Genomic DNA, 27,173 nt, shown 5'->3' with positions numbered 1-27,173 from the left:
ACACTACAGATCATCCAAAAGTATTAATCTATATTATTTCAGTAGTCAGACACCTTCAACATTTCTCACAATATCACAGTTTATTCACTATAGTTTAGAAAATGAAATTTGACAAGAGCTCAGTTAAACTGTGTCAGAACAAATTCGTCTTTATGATGTCAGATGGCTTTGAATGATAGAATGCAATGGATTACAATCAACCAAATTTTCAGAAAACTGTTAGTATGACAATATTTACACAAATATCAATACTTTGTTGACTAATTATCAAGCAATGCTTAATTTTGTTCAGTATGTGGTGTAAAAAGGTTGCATTAGCAATTAAAAGCAAACTTCAGCAAAATATGGTCAGGTCAAAGTGTCTGAATAATTTTTGTTCCCAGATTTTACTATATCTGGTGTCAGAATAATTTTTGGTTTGACTGTATATGCAAAGCATATGAATAATAAACTAATTCTGAAATTCAACAGTGTAAAACTTGCTGTTTTGCTAATTTTATTTTTAATATCTCACAAAAACCTAAGATTCATCAGGTTTTCATACTTGAGAACTCCTGTGCCCATCTGCTCTGTATCACTGTAATTAAAATTCCCTGTTGTGATACAGGCAGCAGTGTGGCTAACTTCAACTAACTCCATCAACACCACTGCCACATGCAGCAGATCAATTTAATCAGGCCAATATTACGCCATATGTCCCCTGTGACGTCACATGCAGGGGGGCAAGACGTATATAACGGTGTCCATTCATCAAGACACTCAATGAAGACAAACCGCACTCGCTGAAGAACGAAGAGGACGAGTGCGCTTTTCCTCCGAAGACACAGTGGACTTTAATGGACCTGCTGAGGATTTCGTACCAGGACATCTAACTGTTTTTTCTTGGTCTCCAAACACTTTGAAACTTGGAAAGAAGCAACGGATGAAGATACCTGTGTGGTCTTGAAATAAAGTTTAGGATTAACTAAACGAGATGGCGCATCTGTCTTTGTACTGCCTGCTGTCGGTGTCGCTTTTGCAGTTGGTAAGCAGCCAGTTCATGTTCATGGCTTATACTTAACCCATATTTAAAGTTTCTCGTGTTTACAGTATATATATTTGTCAACTAGGTAGAGTATTGTTTAGCCTATTATTTCAAAAAGATTCAGAAGTCACATACGGGTTTTCTGTTCTTGAACAGGTGGCTTCATCGGGTGTATTTGAATTGAAAGTTCACTCGTTCAGCACCACACGCCGCTACTGCAGGAGGACGCGAGACTGCAACATCTTTTTCAGGATTTGCCTCAAGCATTCGGAAGACGTCATCTCCGCTGAACCTCCGTGCACCTTCGGAACCGGTCAGACAAACGTCCTGCGAGCGGACCAGAGCTCCATAGCCAACAGCGCAGCCATCCGGGTGCCTTTTCACTTCAAGTGGCCGGTAAAGTTCATTACACTAAATTAAGTGCAAACTATTCCATTATTTAATAGTGTGTTTGTGACCCTGGACCACAAAACCAGTCAATATTTGGCCGAGATACAACTATTTGAAAATCCAAATATTGAGAAAATTGCCTTTAAAGTTGTCCAAATGTTCCTAGCGATGCTATTACTAATCACAAATTAAGTTTTGATACCCTGTATTTACGGTAGGAAATTTACAAAATATCTTAATGGAACACGAAAAATCAATAATTTTGACATACCCATGCTACTTATTAGGCCTACTTATTACTGGTTTTGTGGTCCAGGGTCATATTTAGTAAGCTGATCTGAGTAAATAATGAATAAGACAACTATTTTGCGTTACTGCCTATTTATTCAGGTGCCCCTACATTTACCTAAACACTTAACCATGCAGACGACCATCCAGCAGTCAGAAATGATCAGTTCAAAACAAAAATAAGTGAAAGTCAATGGAAGATAATGAAGAATGTTTACTTTTCGGTATGAGCAAATCTGTTTTCATTTGCTTTTAAGATCTAAAGCAACATTTTGTTCTTTTCAGGGGACATTTTCTCTTATTATTGAAGCATGGTATGCAGAGTCCCCCAAAGAGCATCATGACTACACAGGTGGGCTACACAGTTTGGTGGAGTTTTTTTTATTTTTATTAACAATTTGTTCAATTAGTATTTTGAACTTAATTTTTTCTTTAATTTCCACAACAGAGAATCAAAACAACCTGATCAGTCGTTTGGCAACACGAAGGCGCTTGGCGATTGGAGAAGACTGGTCTCAGGATGTTCATTTTGGTGATCAGAGCGAGCTCCGTTACTCGTATCATGTTTTCTGTGATGAGTTTTACTTCGGCGAGGCGTGTTCGGATTACTGCCGTCCTCGTGACGACACGCTGGGACACTACACCTGTGATGAAAACGGGAACAGGGAATGCCTGGAGGGATGGCGTGGAGACTACTGCTCTGACCGTGAGTACCACCTGTATGTGTGTGTCTCAGATGATCAGAGGTTTGGGACTCTTAAAAGAAGCAGTCCCACTCCCTTTCCTGATTGCTCTGTATTTAAGTGTGATAGTGGTTTGTGTGTTGGAACTTGAGCTGCAGCAATACATCCCCTTATCTCTCAAATCTTTGTGTGCATGTGTGTCTGATGGAAGCTGAGCTTCTACACTTCTTTTGTTCAGCCGAACAAAGAAACCCAACAGATACATGCTAGAGGGTCGTTCGCTCTCTCTCACTCTGTGTGTGTGTGTGTGTGTGTGTGTGCACGCTTGCCACAGCTCAAAATACAAAAGAGTGCATTACCTCTGTCAGCTCACCAGCTGCTGGCCCCAACACTTAACACACCCATTCATCTGCCCTCTCCAGGGGGCGTGGTGTGTGTGTGTGTGTGTGTGTGTGTGTGTGTGTGTGTGTGTGTGTGGTGTATGTAACCCCCCTTTCTGTCTCTTCCCACAGCCATCTGCTCTTCGGACTGCAGTGAGCGGCACGGTTACTGCGAGTCACCTGGTGAATGTAAGTGTCGTCTGGGATGGCAGGGGCCATCCTGCAGTGAGTGTGTGCATTACCCGGGATGCCTGCACGGGACCTGCTCGCAGCCGTGGCAATGTGTGTGCAAGGAGGGCTGGGGAGGCCTCTTCTGTAACCAGGACCTCAACTACTGCACCAATCACAAACCCTGTGCTAATGGCGCCACCTGCACTAACACTGGACAGGGCAGCTACACCTGCACCTGCCGGCCAGGATATGGGGGCACAAACTGTGAGCTGGAGATTAACGAGTGCGACTGCAACCCCTGCAAGAATGGTGGTAGTTGCAATGTAAGTCTATGCTCACATGATAATAATAAAACAGTATTTACATATTTAACAGACATGAGTTAAAAGTATACCCTACCAGTCAAAAGTTTTGAATAGTAGGATTTTTACTGCTTTTTAAAGAAGTCTCTTCTGCTCACCAAGCACACATTTTTTTAAATTTAAAGTGCAAAAACAGTAATACTGTGAAATAGTTTTACTATTTCAAAAACTGCTATTTGGATATAAAATTAAAAATGTAATTTATTCCTGTAATAAAACCAGAATTTTCAGCATTATTACTCCAGTCTTCAGTGTCACATGATCCTTCAGAAATCATTCTAATGTGATTTGCTGTTCAAGAAACATTTTTTTAATTATTATTATTAGCATCAATATTTAAAACAGCTCAGTACATTGTTTCAGGATTCTTTGATGAATGTAAAGAAAAAAAATTATACTTGGCTGTTTTCAACACAATAATAATAATAAATGTTGTTTGAGCAGCAAATCAGAATATAAGTGTTGATGAGTTATGATGCTAAAATTCAGCTTTGAAATCAAAGGAATAAATTTCAACAGGTTTAATTTAATGCATTTTATTTCAAAATAAATAAATGAAGAAAAAAATGTAACTATATGTCATGATTTAGGTTAAGTAAATGTGTTCAAATGTGCACCGATCAAAAATGATTTGAAACTTGGAATTATGTTTACACTTTGCTAATATGTGTATTTTTCTCTACCCCTGCAGGATTTGGAGAATGATTACTCCTGTACATGTCCTCAGGGATTCTATGGGAAGAACTGTGAGATCATTGCGATGACGTGTGCGGATGACCCCTGCTTTAACGGAGGGACATGTGAAGAAAAATTCACTGGTGGTTACGTCTGCCGCTGCCCCCCAACCTTTACCGGATCCAACTGTGAGAAGAGACTGGACCGATGCAGCCACAAACCTTGTGCCAATGGTAAGCATTTGTGCTGACTGTGGACAATGCATCAACAAAATTGATTTTACTTAAATGGGTAGTTCACCCAAAGGCAAAGATTCTATCATTTACTAATCCTCATGTTGGGTTCCTTTCTTATGTGAAAGTTTTAAAGAATCCTTACACTGCTCATACAATAAAAACGGTTGGCCACAGCCTCTCAAGCTCCAAAAAGGACAAAAATCCATAAAGTAGAACACATGACCCATGCACTTCCAAAGTCATACAAGATAGTTTAATTTAAGCAATTTAAGTTCACTAAAAATATTGTTTGACAACTGTAGTCACCTTTCAGTTTGATTCTATTAAAAGAGCATCTTAAACTTTCCACTAAGTGGTTCCTGTTCTAAACATACATGCTACTGTTACAGTATCTGTTACACTTCCTCTCTGCTCATATGAAACCTCTTCTCTCTTCTGTTGTAGGTGGTGAGTGTGTAGATCTGGGTGCTAGTGCTCTGTGCCGCTGTCGCCCTGGTTTCTCCGGGCCTCGCTGTGAGACAAACATTGACGACTGTGCCCGTTACCCGTGTCAAAATGCCGGAACCTGCCAAGATGGCATTAACGAGTACACCTGCACCTGTACGCTAGGTTTCACCGGTAAAAACTGCAGCCTCCGAGCAGACGCTTGTCTCACCGACCCATGCCTCAACGGAGGAACGTGCTACACACACTTCTCCGGGCCGGTGTGTCAGTGTCTGCCTGGGTTCATGGGTCCAAACTGCGAGTTTCCTGTGCAGGGAGGTATGGAGCTGATGGCCCCCCGGGTTGGACGGACCTCACCTTCAGCAGTGGCTGTGTCATGTGTCTTAGGTGTGCTGGCTGTGTTTTTGGGAGTGTGTGTGGGACTGGTGGTGTTTCGAAGGAGAAGGCATAGACTGCGCAGACAGCAGCTGTGCGATTCTGTGTTTAATGATTTGGAGACGGTTAATAATTTAGACAGGCAGCACTATCCCTATGACAGAGACTTCACTCAGGTGAAACCCTGCAACACTGAGGGCAGAATCTCACTGGCGGCTTCTCACACACTGCCTGCTGGGCAGGACTTCCTGTGGAGTGCTGGAGGAGGACTTAGATAAGGCAACACACACTTGTACACTCACACATACACTAATGTAGACCAGTGAGCATATACACAGACACACAAACTCACATGCAGGGATAAGAATTTGGATGTAGCACTTGCTTTTGTCTTAAAAAATATGAATGAATGCTTGAATGAATGAATTAAGTATGTAATGACTGAATAAGGGATTGGACCTTTGCCATCTGTATAGGTGGAAGACTCTGTAAACCAAAAACTAAAAGAAACAAGCACATTGTTGTGTGCTGGGCTTTGTGAATCTGTGTTTCCATATGAAGACAGACAGGAGCCCTGAAAGCTGAAACAAACTTAGGTTGCAGAAATCTATACGCAGAGAACTGATATCTTTATACAAAGATAAAGAAGTGAAAATAACTCTATACAAAGAGAACTAAGTAAGGAAATACCTCTATTGAAAGAGAATTAGGTAGGTTAAACTGAAGAGCATAAGGATTAGGTGTTCTCTAGTCAAACTCTGGGCTCTGTATAAAACTTTTCTCTCATAAGGATGAGAATATCTCTTTTTTGCCAGGATGTTGCCAGCAACAGGTGTTTTAAATAAAAAAAATAAATAAAAAATAAATAAAAATGTGTATAGAAAGGAAGCAAGCAACAGTCAGGAATATGATTATACTATGTTCTTAAGACCAAATGGTAAGATTTTGCTCCAGTTTTGTATTGCGTATTAAGCAGTGTGTTTTCTTCCTCGACTGATATGGGGACATGTGTCATTGGTTCTTATGTTAAATTGCATAAAATCTAATTTTCTTCAGTGGGGTTTATGTCTAATGAATGTTTATTTCTTTGCCAGATGTTTCCTATTAATTTAATTCTAAGTTCATGCCTAAGTTTCTATTTTGCATTTTTGTACTTTTGCTTTCAATCATTGTCTTGTCTTTGTAAAAAAATTTATGTTAATTTATTTTGTACATGTATTTGTTACTTTAATGAAAGAAATAAATTATATGAGAAATATCTCATTCTTTCAACTCTTTTTTTTTCTTTTACAATGTTTGATTAAAGGATTAGTTCACTTACAGAATGAAAATTTCCTGATAATTTACTCACCCAATGTCATTCAAGATGTTCATGTCCTTCTTTCTTCAATCGAAAAGAAATTGAGGTTTTTGAGGAAATCATTCTAGGAATTTTCTCCATATCCCTGCTGAAAAAAACAAACAATAGAAACATAAAAAACATAAATGAAAATCAAAAAATGAAAATCTGATTGTTTTTTTTTTTTGTTATTTGATTTTGAATCAGAAAAAAAAAAATTAAAATTGTCTTGTTTTTCATATTTTAAAATTTCGTTTTGGATCAAAAATACAAAATTGAAAAGGGTCCACACAACAGAATCTGTTTTTAATATTTAATTGCTGGGTTGTGAGTCACCTGGAAATTGTTATTTTTTTGCTAGCTACTAGAGGCTGTTATTAAGCCTCTGATTAAAAAAACTCAACTTGATCCCAATGAATTAAACAATTACAGACCAATTTCAAATCTCCCTTTTCTGTCAAAGATACTAGAAAAGGTAGTGTCCTCAAAATTGTGTTCTTTCTTAGAGAAAAATGGTATCTGTGAGGATTTCCAGTCAGGTTTTAGACCGTATCATAGTACTGAGACTGCTCTTATTAGAGTTACAAATGATCTTCTCCTGTCATCCGATCGTGGATGCATCTCTCTATTAGTACTACTGGATCTTAGTGCTGCGTTTGATACTATTGACCACAATATTCTTTTAAATAGACTTGAAAATTATGTTGGCATTAGTGGTATTGCACTGGCTTGGTTCGAATCGTACTTATCTGACCGGCATCAATTCGTAGCAGTGAATGACGAGGTATCATATCAATCACAAGTGCAGTATGGAGTACCTCAAGGCTCAGTACTAGGGCCATTACTTTTTACACTTTATATGTTACCCTTGGGAGATATCATCAGGAAACATGGTGTTAGCTTTCACTGTTATGCTGATGATACGCAGCTCTATATTTCTTCACGGCCCGGCGAAACATACCAATTTGAAAAACTAACAGAATGCATAGTTGAAATAAAAAACTGGATGGCAAGAAATTTTTTACTGCTAAATTCTGAAACAACAGAGGTGTTAATTATTGGACCTATAACCTCTGCATGTAATAACCTAAAACACAGTCTAATACTCAATGACTGCTCTGTCAATTCGTCGTCATCAGTCAGGAACCTAGGTGTACTATTCGATAGCAATCTTTCCTTCGAAAGCCACATTTCTAGCATTTGAAAAACCGCATTTTTTCATCTAAAAAATATATCGAAATTACGACCTATGCTCATGATGTCAAATGCAGAAACGTTAATCCATGCGTTCATGACCTCAAGGATAGATTATTGTAATGCTTTATTGGGTGGTTGTTCTGCACGCTTAATAAACAAACTCCAGCTGGTCCAAAATGCAGCAGCTAGAGTTCTTACTAGAACCAGAAAGTATTACCATATTAGCCCGGTTTTGTCAGCACTGCACTGGCTCCCTAGTAAACATCGTATAGATTTCAAAATCTTGCTAATAACTTATAAAGCCCTGAATGGTTTAGCTCCTCAGTACTTGAGCGAGCTCTTATCATATTATAGTCCCTCATGTCCGCTGCGTTCTCAAAATTCCGGCAATTTGATAGTACCTAGAATATCAAAATCAACTGCGGGCGGCAGATCTTTTTCACATTTAGCGCCCAAACTCTGGAACATTCTACCTAACACTGTTCGGGAGGCAGACACACTCTGTCAGTTTAAATCTAGATTAAAGACCCATCTTTTTAACCTGGCCTACACTTAATACATTTCATAATCCAAATCCGTTAAAGGATTGTTAGGCTGCATTATTTAGGTCAACCGGAACCAGGGACACTTCCTATAACACCTGATGTACTCGTTGCATCAAAAGAAGAATGGCATCTACGCTAATATTAGTATCTTTCCTTCTTACTCCGAGGTCACCGTAGCCACCTGTATCCAGATCAGATGGTCACTGCAGTCTCCCGGATCTAGTCCGTACCCATCAGCTCCCAGAGATATCCTCTACAGCCCTGAATGTCAGCAGAGACCACGTCAACTTGATGAGCCCCAGAGACAGATCATCAGTGAAGACCTCATCACCTAGACGGCCATCGACGCAAGACAGCGAAAACCAGATGAGTCCTCTCCAATCTGATTCTGTGGCAACTTGGAACTCTTGCATCTACATTAATATTAGTCTGTTTGTTTCTTATTCCCAGGTCACCATAGCCACCAGATCCAGTCCGTATCCAGATCAGATGGTCACTGCAGTCCCCCGGATCCAGTCCAAACCTAGAGCAGATGGTGGATCAACACCTGCAGCCGAATGTCAGCGGATACCATGTCAACTAGATGAGCCCCAGAGACAGATCATCAAGAAAGAACTCCTACCCTAAACGGCCACTGGCACAAGGCCATGGGAACCAGATGACTCCTCCCCAATTTGACTTTGTTACAATATGGAACTCTTGCATTATTATCGACATTTTACTTTATTATTTTAATACTGTAAGGTTGCTTTGACACAACTTGTATTGTAAAAAGCGCTGTATAAATAATCTTGACTTGACTTGTCTTGATTAAAAATAAACAAGAAAGCATATATGTTTAATCGGCATATTCATCATAATAGACACAAGCTTAAAGTCCCCCTGAAATCAAAATTAAAGTTTTTTGGCTTTTAGTATGAATATATTATCTTTAAGATTATCTATAAGCTAGTGTGCTTCAAAACAACGACAAAATTCGCGTTTACAAGATATGGGCATTCAAATCTTACAGTCTCGTCACTTCCGCCAATATGAATCAACGATTTTGATGATATCACCGTGCACTTCAGTTTCTCATCAAACGTTCTGTCCAATCAAATGCTCTCTAGAGTCTGTATTGTCCCACCCCCTACATAGAGACGCAATACACGGAGCAGATCATATGCGCTCATATGTGCAATCGGCATGTATTAAACTACACAGCCTCAGTATGATTATGAGTTTCATATTGAATCTGTGGGGTAATTTATTAGTCTGTGGCTGTCATAAGCTACAAATGCGGCTTTACCGAGCTTAACGACTCTGGCCTGAAGAGATATAAATGAAACGCTATTGGCTATTCAAAATAAGTGAGCGGGGCTGGGCGATATGTTTTTGTTTCAGTTAAAAGCACGTCACCACATAGAATAACGCTGCGTGTTTCAAGGCACTTCAGTGGACCTTTAATACAAGTGCAACCCGAACCCGAGGGCCAGCACCGAGCATGCCTTCAGCACAGTTTGGCACGCAACGCAATGGCCTAAAGCAGGGGTCCCCAAACTTTTTTCTGAGAGGGCCACCTAATTTTCTTTTCTTTAATGGAGGGACGGGTCGGTTTATAAAATAAAATTCCATGGGCCGGACTGACTACTATTATTATTTTATTATGATTTTACCTGTATTTATTATACCTTTTAATGCTAGAATAGTTTATTATTTTTTATGCACCAGACAGACAAATTATCATTTCTTTTCAAAAGATATACAGGTGCTTCTCAGTAAATTAGAATGTCACGAAAAGTTCATTTATCTCAGTAATTCAACTCAAATTGTGAAACTTGTGTATTAAATGAATTGAATGAACACAGAGTGAAGTAGTTTTAGTCTTTGGTTCTTTTAATTGTCATGATTTGGCTCACATTTAACAAAAACCCACAAATTCGCTATCTCAACAAATTAGAATATAATGACATGCCAATCAGCTAATCAACTCAAAACAACTGCAAAGGTTTCCTGAGCCGTCAAAATAGTCTCTCAGTTTGGTTCACTTTGCTACACAATCATGAGGAAGACAGCTGATCTGACAGTTGTCCAGAAGACAATCATTGACACCCTTCACAAGGAGGGTGAGCCACAAACATTGATTGCCAAAGAAGCTGGCTGTTCACAGAGTGCTGTATCCAAGCATGTTAACAGTAAGTTGAGTTGAAGAAAAAAAGTGTGGAAGAAAAAGATGCACAACCAACCGAGAAAAACTTTGGGTAACTGGGAGATGAGTGAAGTTTTGCTTTTGCACTTGTCCCACAAGCAGTGCTAGTTTCACCTCAAATGCTATTGAGTCATTTTGTCATTGCTTTTTTCTAGGTGGCTCGCGCATCACCTGTTCGATCGCGATGACACATTACGTTGAATGTACCATTCTGTTAGTGAATTTAATAATTATACCTATGTTAATAACTAAGGGAATTTTTTGTTTGAAAGCCAACCTTTATTATCAAATACCGACATGATATAAGTAAAACATATTTAAAATTACATTTTCAAAATATGTCTCTGGCATTGTTCAGCCCCAAACTAAGGCCCCCGGGCCTTAGTTTGGGGACCCCTGGCCTAAAGCTTGCCACAAAGCACCGGCAAAAGTAATTACTATGAATGTGTCGGGGGAAATAGTAAGGAAATATTTTTTTTAAATAAAGCTGACGATCCTGACATGCCATTTCCTCATTGGACGCGCCTTTAGAAAGAATTGCATCTTTAAAGTGTCACAACATCCCCCTGTTTCAGAGGTGCTTTTCACACCTCTGGTTTAAAAAACTTTCTGAAAAGGGGCGTTGTTCACTGGGGATAAGGGGTGGGGTACAGTGTGGAGACAAGGCGGAGACTGCATTAAAATGGGAGTGACAATAAGTGAATAAATTCTTCTAATTTGCACACCGACAATGTAAACACACGCATGCCGAAAGCAGCTACAGCAGTTCTGAGAGCAGTGTGGAAGTGGAGGACTTCTACCCACCAGAATCCTCTCCAATATGCTGAACTCCAGTAAATAGGGTATTTTATTAAAGCGATTCTCTTTAATGTAGTTGATGCAGACTCATTCATAAATTAGTTGCGGCAAAAATGCTGATTACCGATGTAATTTTCCATGAATCTGCTATATTAGCGATTAAAATATTACTTATCTAGTTAACATTAGCTTGTTTACCATAGTTTGTTGCATAATGCACTGCAAGACGCCAAAGCCGTTTCCCATGCATTGTTTTATTCGTGACGACTTGGCATAATGTTAACGTAACATTAACGGCCACAATTAGAATATTGTTTAACAGAGGCCAGCTAAGGTGCTGTGCAGGTAAACCTCACTCCCCTGATCTCTAGAGATAAACTAGCGAGCGATGTTAGTAGGCGCAGCCTTTAGTGTTTCTGTTAATGCGTCCGCCTCCCGTGCCGGAGACCCGGGATCGAGATCCGCTCGTCGTGAATGTGAGGAGTTTCATTTAGCTGTGCATTTACTAAATGAGCACTGTGTCACGTTCGAACAAACATCACTTTAAATAAAATTTTAAACCTTTTTTTTAATTTCTTGTTTTTATTGTTTTGTATCTTTATAAGTACAATTTGACTGTATTATTTTGCGTCCCCTTCAAAAATTGCTCATGAGAAATTTTATATTTATTGTCCCCCCCAACTGTTAAATGAAATTTACGCCCATGGCTGTATTACCTTTCTTTGTAAAGGGCATTTGACTTTCTTTGCACATTCGCGTTGTAAACACAGGGTGGAAACTTCCGCCTACTCCACGCGTGCGTGATTGCATAATACCTGAGGCTGAGCTAGTGCAAGGAGCATTTGTGGTTAAAAAGTATATAAATTTATATTTTTCATAGAAAACACTAGATAAGACCCTTATTCCTCGGCTGGGATTGTGTAGAGCCCTTTGAAACTGCAATTTGGACCTTCAACCTGTTGGCCACCATTAAAGTCCACTATATGGAGAAAAATCCTGGAATGTTTTCTTCAAAAACCTTAATTTCTTTTCGACTGCAGAAAAAAAGTCATGAACATCTTTAATGACATGGGGGTGAGTAAATTAACAGAAGATGTTCATTCTAAAAGTAAACTTCTGCTTTAATATCACGCCATTTCAAACAAATTTAATAATAATAAAAAAAAATTATTCACGAGCATCTGACGTCCTACCTCCAATCATGCTGAGCGCGCGCCACTCAGCGTTCAGCTTCTTTTGTCCGCGCGCTCCTCCAAGCGCTCATTCTCAGACAAGCACAGGCACATGAAACATGGCTGAGGAGATACATACCGGTCATTCCCCGGATTTAGACAACGCTAGAGAGCACGGGATGAACTTACATAAGCGGCAATCACGCGTTACGGTGAAATACAACCGCAAACAGCTTCAGAAAAGGTTGGACGTGGAGAAATGGATCGACGAAGGGCTGGACAAGCTGTACGATGGAAAGGTAAGTGTCCAGGCGCATCCTTACAGGTGTAGCTGGTGCAGAGTTGACGCTGGAAGCTACAGGTTGATTACCTCTGGAAACAAACCAACAACCAAACGTATTTTGATAGAAAAATGAACAAAAGCATTTCCAAATGTTGTGCAGATGCATGCTGTGTCATAGGTTGTTTTGAAATCTTTGACTGCTGAAATGTGCAACAGTTCCTTCTCCAATAAGCTGACCACAAACCTTCATACATATAACTCCTAAAATTAGGCTCAAATATGTATATTCACCTATTTTTATCTTTAGTAAATTCATGTTGTTAACAAGTGTGTTAATTTCTGCATAGCTGACTTTACAACTTGTCAAACTAAAGTTATATTGTTTAGTTTTCAAGCTCATGAACATGCATGCATGCACCAGTCTTAGTTTTAAAAAGTCTGTAGAGAGAGAATAAGTATCTAAAGAATAAGAATGATACTTGCATGCATAAAAAATAAGTACATGAAATACAAACACTTTACAGCACTCGATGAAATGAAAGGTTGACGTCTTTTAAAAGTCTGTATTTGCACCTCTTTTAAATGGAATGTAAGTGATGAAATGTAAGTGTGTGATGAATGCTGTGACAACTGTATGTCTGACAGAACAATATTAGTTGTTGGATACTGTTAGCAAAGCTGGCTGCCCAAAAAAGGTGAGGAGGACGAGGCTTCTGGAGGTACCGGAGGAGGTCCTGGTTCCTCTCCCTCATTTATGGCGGGGATCACTCAGTTCTGTTGCTACCTTACATGGGCACCCCCTGAGAAACAGTCAACAACAGGAAGTTTAAACATAAGCTGTGTGTGTAGTGAGACGCTGTCCCACAGTAAGAGACGGCAGAGTTGTCTCTCGAGAGTTGTGTTATGTGATCTGTTATCTCAATTTCCTCCTCAGCTTGTGTAGGAGAAGGTTTCCCACTGAGAATATTGAGAAGATATTCTGAGATGCTGAAACTGAAGGATGCTGAAAAATTAAAGAACAATGACATATAACATGCAGTGTTATGAACTGAAATACATACATACATTAATGCATACCTGTGTGGTGGGGCCATAATTTTGCTGTATGCTGTAATTGTGGGAGCAACATGTCTTGTGGATATCTTTATCTACAGTTCAGGCTAAACGTTTACATACACCTTGTAGAATCTGCAAAATCTTAATTATTTTACCAAAATAAGAGGGATCAAAATGCATGTAATGTTTTCACTTAGTACCTACCTTAATAAGATATTTCACATAAAAGATGTCTACATATAGTCAAAAAAATGACCCTCTTCAAAAGTTTACATACGCTTGATTCTTAATACTTTGTTGTGACCTGAATGATCCACAGCTGTTTTTTTTTTTTGTTTAGTGATAGTTGTTCATTAGTCATTTTTAAACTGCCCACCGTTCTTCAGAAAAATTCTTCAGATCCCACAAATTCTTTGGTTTTCCATCTTTTTTGTAATTGAACCCTTTCCAACAATGACTGTATGATTTTGAGATCCATCTTTTCCCATCCATTTTACACTGAGGGCAACTAAGGGCTCATATGCAACTATTACAGAAGGTTCAAATGCTCACTGATGCTTCAGAAAGAAAAACAATGCATTAAGAGCCAGGGGTGTAAACTTTTGAACAGAATGAAGTTCTGTACATTTTTCTTACTTTGCCTAAATATATATATTTTTGCATACTTACATGTTTCCCAGTAGAAAAAAAATATGTTAACTGTACCCTGATCTGCAAATCTTTAAAAAGAAAAAAAAAAAGTTTTCACCCCAGCTCTTAATGCATTGTGTTTCCTTCTGGTGCATCAGTGAGTATTTAAACCTTCTGTAATAGTTGCACATTAATCGCTCAGTTATCCTCAGTGTGAAAAGATGAATCTCAAAATCATGCAGTCATTGTTGAAAAGGGTTCAAATACACAAAAATGCTGAAAAACCAAAGAATTTGTGGGACTTAACCTTAGGAATGGCAGTTTAACTGTTCAGGACAAACAAGGGACTTATGAACAACTATCACTATACAAAACAAAACAACAACAAAAAAAAAACAGCTGTGGATCATTCATGTAAAAAAATAGTATTAAGAATCAAGTTTATGTAAACTTTTGAATGGGGTCATTTTTTTTTTATAAATTTAACTATTATTTTCTCTTGTGGACTATGTATTTCTTTTATGTAAAATATATGTATTTTGAGGTCAGTACTAAATAAAAAATAACATGCATTTGTGATCGCTCTTATTTTGGTATAATAATTAAGATTACGCAGATTCTGCAAGGTGTATGTAAACTTTTGACCTCAACTGTATATTACTGACTTGTCATAGTGCCTTTTCTGCAGTATTTTATTAAATTCTAATAGCTGCTGTGTGTGTTTTTTTTTGTTAGTTCTTTGATTAGTTCTTGGATAATTGTTTCAGAACCCATAATAACTTTTGCTGTTTTGTTTGTGTTTATTTTGGAGGACATGCCAGAGGAAGTGAACATTGATGATTTGTTGGATCTCCCAAATGACGAAGAGCGAACACACAAACTACAGGTCCCATAATCCTCCTCTTACACTCACACCACATCCTGTACTTAGGTCTTGCCATATTTACATTTATGCATTAAACTGATGCTTTTATCCAAACTTACAAAAGCAAAGGGTGCCAAAATTTGTCAGAGCCAACAATATTCATAATATACAATATTGGGTTTATTAGACAACAAGACCGAGGAGAAATGCAGAAAAGAAACAAAGCTTTTTTCCCTGCACTGGGAGAATCTCTTACTTGAATCTCTCTCTCCCTCTCCTTTTCCCCCAAAAAATATTGGCTCTTTTTTCCATTTTTAAAGTTTGTATCTCCCATGAAAATAACATGTAGAAGATAGGACCATTGACCTTGAGGTCAGCAGCCTGACATTTTACTTTTAGATGAAGATGGTGAGTGAATGCCAGAGCTTTTCTGCCATGAGTATTTGCAGGAAGCCCCTTTTCAGCATTTTTCTCAGAAATGAGCCCCCCTCACTTATGGACTCTCCCCTAGCCTCTTATTTGTCTGAATGACAAAACAGAACCATTTAAGGCTTTATATTCTCTACTGTGTGCACATTAGTTTACAGTTGTAAATGATATTAGTAATATTGACTTTATAGGCTCATTTAATTTAATTGCATTTGGTTAAAGTTATTTAAAATGACAATCAAGAATGAATTTGTTTACATTTGTTTTATAGGTTCTTCTGCAAACCTGCAGCAGCAGCACTGAGGTACTTTTATCAATCCTTCAATTCGCAAATCAGCCTTTCCTAATGTTTTTCTTGTTTTTCTATCTTTCTGTCTACTCATCCTTAGTACCCCTCTATGGACCTCTCTTATTTTCTCATCCTTTTGTTACTCTACCTCTTCATCCCTCTTTCCCACTCTCCCCATCTCTCTCTCTGAGGAACGCTGCAGTGGCTGACACTCCCTTCCACGCGTTTCTCACAATGATCACAATGAATGAATGATTTGTTCTCTTTCTTTCCCCATGCCCCTATTTCTCTCAGTTAGCACAAAGCTATTCTTTCACTGGGGCTCTTTAACAATGTTCACTCTCAGCCTTTTGATTAGTGTGTGTACATGATTGTTACTCTGCGTGTATGCGCAGAAGATTGTGTGCCTCTGGGTAAGCTAGTGTTGAAGTGCTGACACATCATGGAGGATCAGCAGAGAGGAACGTGGCACTTACCTCACACATAAATAAGCAGAAGAGAACACTGAGATCTGAAAAATGTGATCAGTTTTCACATTTGAGACAGCAGGGTGCAATTCTCAACATTTTCAGTTTGATTAAGAACATGTTTTTGCTTTAACAAATGCAAGACTTGGCCAGAGGAGTAGGGGAAAATGCATTTTGGAGAGTTGTGTTTTAACTTAGTGTAACTATCTAATTTTAACTTTTAGAATGCTGTGTCATTCCGAGATGCTGCAAAAGACATAAGACATGCACACTGTGGTAAAACACGTCCATCTAGCTTGTGTTTACATAGAAAAACAATGGATAAGTTGCACAGTGAAATAGAAAAACACATCGTGTGTGAATGGCCCCTAACAGTGTAAACAAACTGCTGACTGGTACACATACAGTGCCTTGCAAAAGTATTCATACCTCTTCATTTTTTCACGTTTCGTTTTGTTGCAGCATTATGGTAAACTGCTTTAAAATAGTTTTTCCCCGCATCAGTTTTCACTCCATACACCATAATAATGACAAGGCAAAAACCAGATTTGCAAATTGTACAAATTTATTAAAAATAAAACACTGAAATAAGTACATTGCATAAGTATTCATACCCTTAACTCAGTACATAGTTGAAGCACCTTTACAGCCTTCTTTGCCTCACCTTTTCACCTCTCAAGCTCTGTCAGCTTGAATGGGGCTGGCAGACATTTTCTAGAGTCCTAGTTGTTCCAATCATCTTCCATTATCTTGTTATCTTGACCTCAGGACTTGGTTTTTGCTCCTGAGCTAAATTTTAAGTGTCCCAGAATAGGGTATGAATACTTATGCAACGGGATCTTTTCAGTTTTTTATTTCTAATAAATTTGCAAAGTTGTTACAAACCTGTTTTGTGCTTTGTCATTATGGTGTATGAGATGTAGATTGATGTGGAAAAAAACGTAATGTAAAACAGTTTAACATAAGGCTGCAACATAACAAATTGTACCCAAAAAAGGAGATGAATACTTTCGCAAGGCACTGTAATCATACAGTCTGTGGAAGGTATTTAAGAGTTTTAGATTACGTTAACTCTGAACAACCAGTAGATGTTAAGATAATTTTTGCATGTTATATAATATTTTACAGCCTATTTTCAAAGTTTTTTTTAACATCTACTTTAATTATGGAACATACCTACAGTGGTGGCCAAAATTATTATTAGAACACAAGTATTTTCAACAGCTAAAAATGGTTTTAAGTCAGTTGTTTCTATCTTTTGCTGTAGTGTGTCAGGGGGAAATATCAGTTTACATTTCCAAGCATTTATTTTGCCATTAATTGTAATAATTAATTGAGATTTGTTTGCACAAGGAGTCTGACAACAGCCAGTGCTCCACACAGAGATCTGATCTCATGATCATCCAGTCTGTCTGGAATGAATGACATGAAGAAACAGAACAAACTGAAACAGACTAAATATAGAAGAGCTGAGGCAATGTCTCCAAGATGTTTCAAGAGACCTATATACGTACAAAGCTACCTGGAAAATAATGCACAAGTGCACCTAAGGCAAAAGCTGCTTTAAATGCAGAGGATGGTCACACCAAATGTTGATTTAACTTAGTTAATTGATAAAGAAAAACTATTTATGAGATTATTTTTGACAGCATCCTCATTTTACAGCATTTTATACAAGTGTTTAAAACTTTTAACAGTACTGTAGCTTTGCAGGTAGGTTTCCTAAAGCATCTTGAAGACGTTGCCACATTTCTTCTGGATTTAGTCTGCCTCAGTTTGTTCTGTTTCTTCATGTCATTCCAGACAGACTGGATGATGATGAGATCAGATCTCTGTGTGGAGCACTGGCTGTTAATGGCTGTTACAGTTAATGGCTAAATGAATGGAAAATATATGGAAGTATAAACGGACCTTTTTTTTAGCTGGTGAATATACTAGTGTTCTAATAATTTTGGCCACTGTAATCGCATACAAGATTATTATTACAGTTTGTGTAATGATTAAGATACCAGTAACATTTAACTATTACTTGAGTATTTATAAAGTTTTACAGTTGGCTACTTTGTCCTAAATTGCGATGTGTTAAGTACAATTTCTATAAGCGTGTACACCTAGATTAAAGGGGTCATGAACTGCCTTTTTTTTTATTATTATTTTGTGCTATTCTCTGAGGTACCCTTACAATGTTATCAAAATTTTTAGATTAAAAACATAATTTAGAAGTAATAGTCTATTTTCTGTCCTGTTTTACCCCCCTCATCTAAACGCTTTGTTTGAATAGGTGTGGTGAATTGTAAACTCGGAAGTAAATGCCCTCTACTATGATTGGCTAACACTTATGTTTGACAGCCTACATCCTTCACAGATAGATGCTGCTGTGATTCAGGTTAAAAACGCAGAAATACTCAGTACATATCAAACTGATAATGACAAACAAAGCAATAATGGCCACATAATAAAAACAGTTACTCTCACTTGTGTGTTGCTACATTACTTTCAGATTCAATATAGCTGCAGCATTGTCTTTTAGTGTCAATCTTACTGAAAATCCTGTGTTGAATTGTGCTGTTTGTAAACAAATCTGCGATGAAATGAAGTGAACCAAGGACCAAGTTCTTACTGATGACAATTTTATTGTTTGATTTCGATGTAAACCTCTCTCGTTGTTTACACTACATGCATGAATCGGTTGGCGGGGGTAAACAGGTAGTGATGTAGAAGCAGGCGTTGATCTTCTGTAGAGGCGGTGTTTCGCCACACTATTTCATCATAAAGTGTCACATTCTACAACCTGTCATTTTGGCAGATTGTCTTCAATATAAGCTGTTTTTAAACTAATGAGAAAGTTTTGAGTTCTGAAACTTACAAGATGTTTTATAGTACAATGACCTTATATGTGTTAAAAGATCAAGGGAATTTTGATTTGTCAGTTCATGACCCCTTGAATGTTAACCTGTGTGTATGTGTGTGTTTAGGCTTTTATTGCCGAGCTGTTGGAGAAGCTGCATGGTCTCCATAAACAGGAAGAGTTGCAGAATGAGGGAATCGAGCATCCCTGTCTCCACACTTACCCCCATCATCATGGCAACATCCATCATCACAGAGGCAACCATCAACATCCAACACATCAGACACTGTGATTGCATTCAGTTTGGATAATTGCTCATTGGACTGGGCTCCCTAACACAGACTCAGGACACACATACAAAGTATCCAACTAGTTTAGCAACTCAGTAACTGTGAGGTGTTTGTTTACAAACTCATACGAGTGCTATATTAACAGTTCAGTTGTAAAATTGCTCATCACTGTTGGTAAGTAAATCTATGCAGTAGCATTAATTTGTTTGCAGGGCTCTTTGCTTGATTGATTAGTGAACCTAGCAGTATGCAATTTTATATTTAAAGCTTAATCTGGTGATGTTGGTTATCTACGGGAATCTTCTTCCCCACAAATTCACAATACTATACTTAAATGTGTTAACAATCACAGGAAAGTTCCAAATCTGAGGAGTCATTATATATATGGACATATTGTGAAAGTTAATGTTTATGAATCTGTAGATTTCATGCAATAAATGTTTAATAAAAGTAACAGTAATGTTGAATTTGTGTGTGGTGTTAATGGCAGGTGAAAGTGAGCATCGTGTTGAGCTGGGGTGTGCTATAATCTATCGCCCACCAGAGGGAGAAGTAATACAGAGGCAGACACATGCACTTCTCTCTGAATTTTAGTGCCTCTCACCTGTAGGTACACTAAACAACTAGGCCTACAAGACACTAAGGCAGGTATTGATGGTGATGACAGATTTTATTTAAAGTTGAGGTCAAAAGTTTACATACACCTGGCAGAATCTGTTAAATGTTATTTTACCAAAATAAGAGGGATCCTACAAAAGGCATGTTATTTTTTATTTAATACTGACCTGAATAAGATATTTCACATAAAATATGTTTACATATAGTCCACATGAGAAAAGATCAATAATAGTTGTAATAGTATAGAAAATAATAGTTGAGTTTATAAAAATGACCTTGTTCAAAAGTTTACATACACTTGATTCTTAATACTGTTTTGCTACCTGAATGATCCACAGCTGTGTTTTTTGTTTTGTTTTTTTGTTGAGTGATAGTTGTTCATGAGTCCCTTGTTTGCCCTGAACAGTTAAACTGCCTGCTGTAATTTGGTTTTTCAGCATTTTTATGTATTTGAACCCTTTCCAACAATGACTGCATGATTTTGAAATCCATCTTTTCACACTAAAGACAACTGAGGGACTCATATGTAACTATTACAGCAGGTTCAAATGCTAACTGATGTGCCAGAAGGAAAAATGATGCATTAAGAGCCAGGGGTGTAAACTTTTGAACAGAATGAAGATATGTACATTTTTCTTATTTTGCCTAAATATCATATTTTTTTATTTAGTACTGCCCTTTAGGTGCTACAGAAAATACTTAAATGTTTCTCAGAAGGCAAAATAAGTTAAATTTACCCTGATCTTCAAATTCCAAAAGTTTTCACCCTGTTTCTTAATGCATTGTGTTTTCTTTTGAAGCAACAGTGAGCATTTGATAATTTTTTTTTGTGATAAATGCTAAGCATTTAAATATGAGAATCACTAGAATAGCCAATTCCATCTATTCTAATAAGAGAGTCTTATGAGTTTCAGTTAATATGTCAACTGTTTAAGATTAAGAACATTATTATAAGAAATAACTGTTGAGGTGCTCGTTGTTTGTCAAAACATTATCTCTGTGAATAGTTGTATGTTTATGTGTGTTCAAGGGTAAATCAACTTATGTGAATATATGTGTACCTGCCTGTGCATTTGAAGCTGTATATGTGTTGTTGGTTTTGTGTGTGTGTGTGTCTGTTTGTTTAGGCAGGGTGTCTCTTTTTCCTCAGGAAAATGCATCATCATCTGGTAGCAAACCGAACGGCTGCCTCCGACATTCCAATACAAGGCCCCAAATCTTGGAGAGTGACACACACACTTTGCCCCTCTCTTTTCTGATAGGTCCTCTATCACTTGCACAGACACTGGAATGGATTTGCCCTGAGCTGACTGCCCACTGCAGCATAAGGTAAGGGAGGCATATGTCCTTGTGCTTGTATGTTTGTGTTATTATCAAAATAAATATTTAGATTTTTATTATTAGTTGCATTATCAGTCAAATTCAGTTTTCTTTGTAAATAAAGATGATAAATTAGTCACATTATTATTTCAATTTCAACATGTTATTGATATTAAAACTAAAATCCTCTTTTTTTTTTTAAGTAAAAGTAAAAGTCACTATGCAAAGTATGTAAGAACAAAAGACCTGTAAAATTACTTATAGTTAGTGAAATGTTTTTTTAATGTTTAAAGAAGTCTCTTCTGCTCACCAAGCTTGTGTTTATTTGAGTACAGCAATAACAGTACAATTTTGAAATATTTTTACCATTTAAAATAACTCTTTTCTATTTGAATGTATTTCAAAATGTAATTAATTCCTCTGATGCAAAGCTGAATTCTCAGCATCATTACTCCAGTCTTCAGTGTCACATGATCCTTCAGAAATCATTCTGATATGCTGATTTGCTGTTCAAGATACATTATTATTATTATCAATTTTTAAAACAGTTTTTTCAAGATTCTTTGTATAGAAAGATCAGCATTTATCTGAAATAAACAGTTTTTTTTTACATTATACACTATACAGTTCAAAAGTATAGTGTCAGTCAGTATATATATATATATATTAGGGAAAGAAATTATAGAAATGAATACTTTTATTTAGCAAGGATGCTTTTAATTGATCTAAAGTGTTAATAAGGACAACTATATTGTTAAAAAATATTTTTATGTCAGATAAATGCTATTCTTCTGAACTTTCTATTCATCAAAGAAACCTGAAAAAAATCTACTCAGCTGTTTTCAACAACAATAATAATAATAAATGTTTTTTTTTAGCAGTAAAATCAGAATATTAGAATGATTTCTGAAGCATCATGTGACTGGAGTAATGATGCTAAAAATTCAGCGGTAAAATCACAGGAATAAATTAAAGTTTAAAATATATTCAAATAGAAAACAGTTATTTTAAATATTCCAGAATTTTACTTTTTTTTGCTGTACTTAAATGTATTACAAATAAATGCAGGCTTGGTGAGCAGAAGAGACTTAAAAAATCTGAATGTTTAAAAAAATACAATCAAATAATAAATAAATATATATAACCACAGACATATGTATTTCGTTATTTATATACACTTTACAGTTGCTCCCTGATCTAAACCTCAAACACATTAAATAAATAGTTTAATTAATTTAGTGATTGGCCAATTTAACAGCTCCAGCAATTCTTTTTTTTTTTAGACAGTACTATTTCAGTAATTCAGATATTTAGTTAACTCTCTATCTTTTGCTAAACAAATTGGAACAAATAATTCAGTTTCTTGCACACTACTCTATACCGCAGAGTGTAGTTTTTAGATGTGTAACTACCATACAACAAATTTCTGAAGGGTCATCAAAAGTCCAGGTTACTAGTGTTGATGCTTTTAAAGTTTAGCTAAAAACGGATCACAATTTTATTTAATTTGTATGTTTGTTTGTTTTTTACCTGTTAACTGCACTAATTAATTGTTCTTTATTTGATATTTATCTGATGCTGATAGAGTGAAATCCTTTGCCAAGCACATTTTTTCTTGCTAAAACTCAGCAATTCATTGTGCTTTCATTTCCTTTATGTAGGTAATCAAGTTCTGCTCCAGACTATTAGATTCTGTGGCCACCCTGTTCTAATTTTTCATTTGTTAATGTTTGTTTAATGTTTGTCTGTCTCTAGACATATACATATTATTAGAGAAATACACATCTCGTTCCTTTCTAAGCATCAACATTTACATGTGATGGTTTCCCGGGAATTATGTAAGAACAAAAACACTTGCTGAATTTCCACCTGGAATCCAGACAATAAATAACCAAATAGGTCAGTGTAATTTAGGTGAGAGATGCAAGTAGTCATACAGCTGACGCAAATGCAAGGTACAACGGTAATGGCTTATGATTGTTAAAACTAAAGAGTTTGAACCTAGAACCTTTTGGTTCCCGGCCCAGGTCTTTAACCACAACAACAGGGGAACTCTGCTGAGAAATAACGCAAAGCAGGGATGCTGAAACACAATCACAGGGGTCACTGTGTGCTACACAACAGCACCTTCCTCCCTCTCCCTTCCTCCGTTGTTCTCTCTCTTTCCCTCCTACTCTATCTTCACCTCTTTATCTTAATATATATTTCAGGAGGCTTTGTTTAAATTGCAAAAGGAATGCTCTTAATGTTGACCCGTTGATAGATACCCCTAAATACTGAACATTTTTAACATGTAGATTGCAGATTGTGTAGAATTTGTCGGTAGATACTTTATTAGTCCCCTGAGAGACTTTGCAGAAAGTGAATGTGTGTTTGGTGTTTGCGTTTGAGTAAAGAGTGTGTATGTTCTGAGAAACTCTGAGGACAGGAAACTATTCTGACACATCTGGATGGAAGCTTCCATTATAGGAGCTTAAAAACTGCTAATTTCCTCAAAGAATACACACATACACACATACATATGCTGTTAATGCACTCAGCTCACCGGAATACTGAACAATGAGAATGCAACAAGGCAAAGTCATTTAAGACAGACCTGATAAAGGCGGTTTGAACAGGTTTCAGCTCTGCTTACCTTGAACAGGACACATAGACTTCAGACATGCTTACTGACGTGATACAATATGCAAGAAAATCTGGTTTAGATCCTTTAAATGAATAATTGAATTTTTATAGATTATGTGTTCATGAAATATAATTTCACTTCCAACACAATATAATACACGCAATATACATTTTAGTGGTGTTCGGTGGTCTTCTAAAATGAAGAGGCAAAGTTTTTTTTTTTTTTATCAAATGTAATTTCTTGTCCCAGTCACATTTTCTTGGTTAAATAAACATACAATGTAATCAGTATTCGTGGGAAGCCCCGCCTTCTGAATAAAAGAGCCAATCACTAATCAGTGGAGTTGTCGCGTCACTGCAGCTGCCGTTAATAGTGCACTTAGGACTGCGCATGCAAACTGGCTGGTCTAGCCTGAAAAGTAAGCATTTTTTTAACGCCATCAAATATGAAATATAATCGTAAGCTTGACAAACAGTATTGGGGAATTTGATGTTCCCCATTCAAAGAGATAGTAGCTGCACTTGCATGCCCAAGAAGTGTTTTAAAGATGGCCGCCGAGTGAAATGACTTGCCTTAATGGGACTTTTTTAAAACTCAATACGCTCAGGGAAGGCGAGAGAGACGCAGACTCCTGTTGTAACTTTACATGCTGGTGTCGCTGTTGGACAGTGTTTCTTTAGTAAAATAGGTGATTTATACACTTTTTAATGTTATGTTGTAATATTGGCATTGTTTTATTTTTGTACTACGATCTTCTACTACTTTCTTATCCAATATTTTGAGGAGACACTGGCTCCCTTGCCTCCCTCCTCTGAGAAAATGCTCTTAATACATTTACGTTTACTGCTGTTAACTCACCTCAACTGTTTGGAAAAACCTTTAATATCAGATCTTAATACATAATACAAATGTATTTTAATAAAGAGTTTGGTCAGTTACCCAGATGCCTAGCCATATTGGAGATACTCAGATGTAAACAACAGCATGGACTGCACAGTTAATGTACTACTGAATATGTTGTTCTGCTAATTTATGTCTAAACCATGAAAAAAAGTATGTGGAAGCTGTTAAATCACACAGAGAAGGATTTAGAAGTAAGCAGGAAAGGGTGCAATATTTTGACAAACAAAAGGTAATAGGTAATAAAGATATTAAATTAACCTAATATTTCACCTACCTGACAGGAAATGATGAGAGCAAACACGAATGTTGTTAAGATTCTTGCCCTGGAAATCCTGGTTCAGTTTGGCCAACCACAAATGCCTTTTGTTCCTCAGACAGTTTTTTGCACCTTGATTTGTTATAACTTTTGGCAGTTTATAGTACTCAAAATGTTTTTCCCAGTCTGGCCGATTAGTACGGCCCAAAACGTGACAATAATTGACCATTTTCAGCAGCAATAATCAGCAAAATATGCAAGTTTCGTTAGGTTCAGTGGCATTGTTTACATATGTTGCCAATATGGCAGATTGATGATGGGTTGTGAAAATCGCTCTATTTAATGAGATGAGATTTTAATGAGACAACTGATTCTGACCTATGTTCCAATGTCTGTTTTGTCTTCTAGTTAACAAGTGCCAGAATGCCCATCCTCAAGAGGCTGCCCAGGAGGATCAAGAGTAACCACAGCAATGGTGATCTCCAAAAGAGTACTCTCGGTAATGGTGAACTCATCCTAAAGAGTAACCATACCAACGGGGACCTCATTCTGCCACCATCCGATCTGAATCCATTTGAGGGGGCGTGGGCAGGCATGGGGTGGAATAACGAAGAAGGTGGGGTCTGGGAGAAGGGACAAGACTACCAGAGATCATCCCAGGTGAGCGAAGCAATGGAGAATGAGGCAAATGCAGAGCAGCGTGGAGGGTCAAAGGTCACTGAGGGATCAAAAGAAAAGAGAGGAACTCTGGAACGAATCTGTGGCTCGTCACCACTGAAGACCCTTGGCAAATTAGGGAAGGGGCTGCGTATAACGGGAAGAAACGTGTGGGGTGCCACTCCTTCACTTCGGAGTGCCACCCTCCCGGCAACACCTGCCTCAGGAAAGAAAAAGAAGAACTATCGACGAGCCTCAGAGGAGATCATGACTTTACTGAGGTGAGAATTATAATATGCATAATATATAGCAGTAGGACATCAAGTGCAAAATTCACTTTTACATGGTGTTGGCAACTTGGCATATAAACATGTCTTAGCAGTGTATGGAAACAACCATTCTACAATGAAACAAATCCATTCACTCCTCTTTTAAATCCCCAAATAACCTTAACAGTCTAAGTCAAGCTGTTTTGATTTTCTGAGCAATATGATATCATACTGCTCAGGCCCCGCCCACGACAGCTGACGGACTGTCCCGTATTAGCATATTTCAGCCAGTTATAAGTTGTCTGTCATTTTCTGTGTGCTCAAGCAGCTGTAGCAATGACAATGTCTTGTAAGCGATGCAGGTGCTTAAGAGTCATAAGAGTCTTAATTTTCTCCCGACATCAGAGCTACTGAGGATGCAGTGGATTAGTTTTGTTTTTGATGGTAACCAAATACACAAGAAAACGGACGAGAAGAGTGGGGTGAGCAGTAGCTCATTATAATTTAAAGAGCCATGCACCGAAACGCTGTGAACAAATGTGTTTTTGACAAGGTAAAAAGGTCAAAAGAATCATACCAACTTGTGGAAAATGGGCATCTGATGTCCCCTTTTAACTGGTTAGCTTCAGGACTTACACTGGACGTCAAGTGGAGATCCAAATTTTTCCCATACCAATTAAATGTATCATGTCATGAAATCAAACACTGGAATGTATAGTATTATCATGGACTGTTTAGGCCAAGAATATACAAAATGCAATTTTTTTTCTATAGTCTTTAACAATACTATAGCTCCAACTTGTCTATAAAACATATTTTTTTGGCTGTTCAATTTATAATTTTATGAGACAGGGATTTTTATCAACTTTTAAGGACTTCATGGAAATTATTAAACAAGTACATAAAAAAAAAATCTTTTATAGAATTGTACTAAATCTTGTCTTTTTGTCTAAGTTGAATTTTAGAAAATGTTTGTTGAATTGTATAAAAATATGTTATAAAAAATATAAAATATATAAAATTATATTGTATTTATGATGTTATGTTGTAAAATGTTTATTTTTATCTGACATTGTATTAGCCGATATGGAAATACAGTT

At 37.3% G+C, this 27,173-nt stretch overlaps 3 protein-coding genes across 3 annotated transcripts in view; all 3 read left to right on the top strand.

The window, feature by feature from the left end:
- The first annotated feature begins 808 nt into the window (after positions 1 to 808).
- On the top strand, positions 809 to 6,166 carry dlb (deltaB). Its single transcript, XM_073841081.1, has 7 exons — positions 809 to 1,024; positions 1,181 to 1,420; positions 1,988 to 2,054; positions 2,151 to 2,408; positions 2,898 to 3,259; positions 3,990 to 4,206; positions 4,654 to 6,166. Exons 1-7 carry the CDS (start codon positions 974 to 976, stop codon positions 5,304 to 5,306), a joined length of 1,848 nt encoding a protein of 615 aa, XP_073697182.1. The 5' UTR covers positions 809 to 973; the 3' UTR covers positions 5,307 to 6,166.
- Positions 6,167 to 12,375: 6,209 nt separating this feature from the next.
- Positions 12,376 to 19,891, top strand: ppp1r14aa (protein phosphatase 1, regulatory (inhibitor) subunit 14Aa). Its single transcript, XM_073841281.1, has 4 exons — positions 12,376 to 12,566; positions 15,048 to 15,122; positions 15,802 to 15,834; positions 19,262 to 19,891. The coding sequence occupies exons 1-4, from the start codon at positions 12,387 to 12,389 to the stop codon at positions 19,424 to 19,426; spliced, it is 453 nt and encodes a 150-aa protein (XP_073697382.1). The 5' UTR covers positions 12,376 to 12,386; the 3' UTR covers positions 19,427 to 19,891.
- A 6,524-nt stretch (positions 19,892 to 26,415) lies between these two features.
- The window catches only part of exoc3l2a (exocyst complex component 3-like 2a), a 14,713-nt gene continuing 13,955 nt past the window's right edge, over positions 26,416 to 27,173 (top strand). The window contains exon 1 of the mRNA XM_073840041.1: positions 26,416 to 26,422. Coding sequence (XP_073696142.1) covers positions 26,416 to 26,422 — 7 coding nt within the window. The remainder of the gene's footprint in view (positions 26,423 to 27,173) is intronic.

This window comes from Garra rufa, chromosome 5 (genome assembly GCF_049309525.1).
Source record: "Garra rufa chromosome 5, GarRuf1.0, whole genome shotgun sequence".
NCBI classification, from domain to species: Eukaryota; Metazoa; Chordata; class Actinopteri; order Cypriniformes; family Cyprinidae; genus Garra; species Garra rufa.
This window is presented reverse-complemented; position numbering and strand designations above follow the sequence as displayed.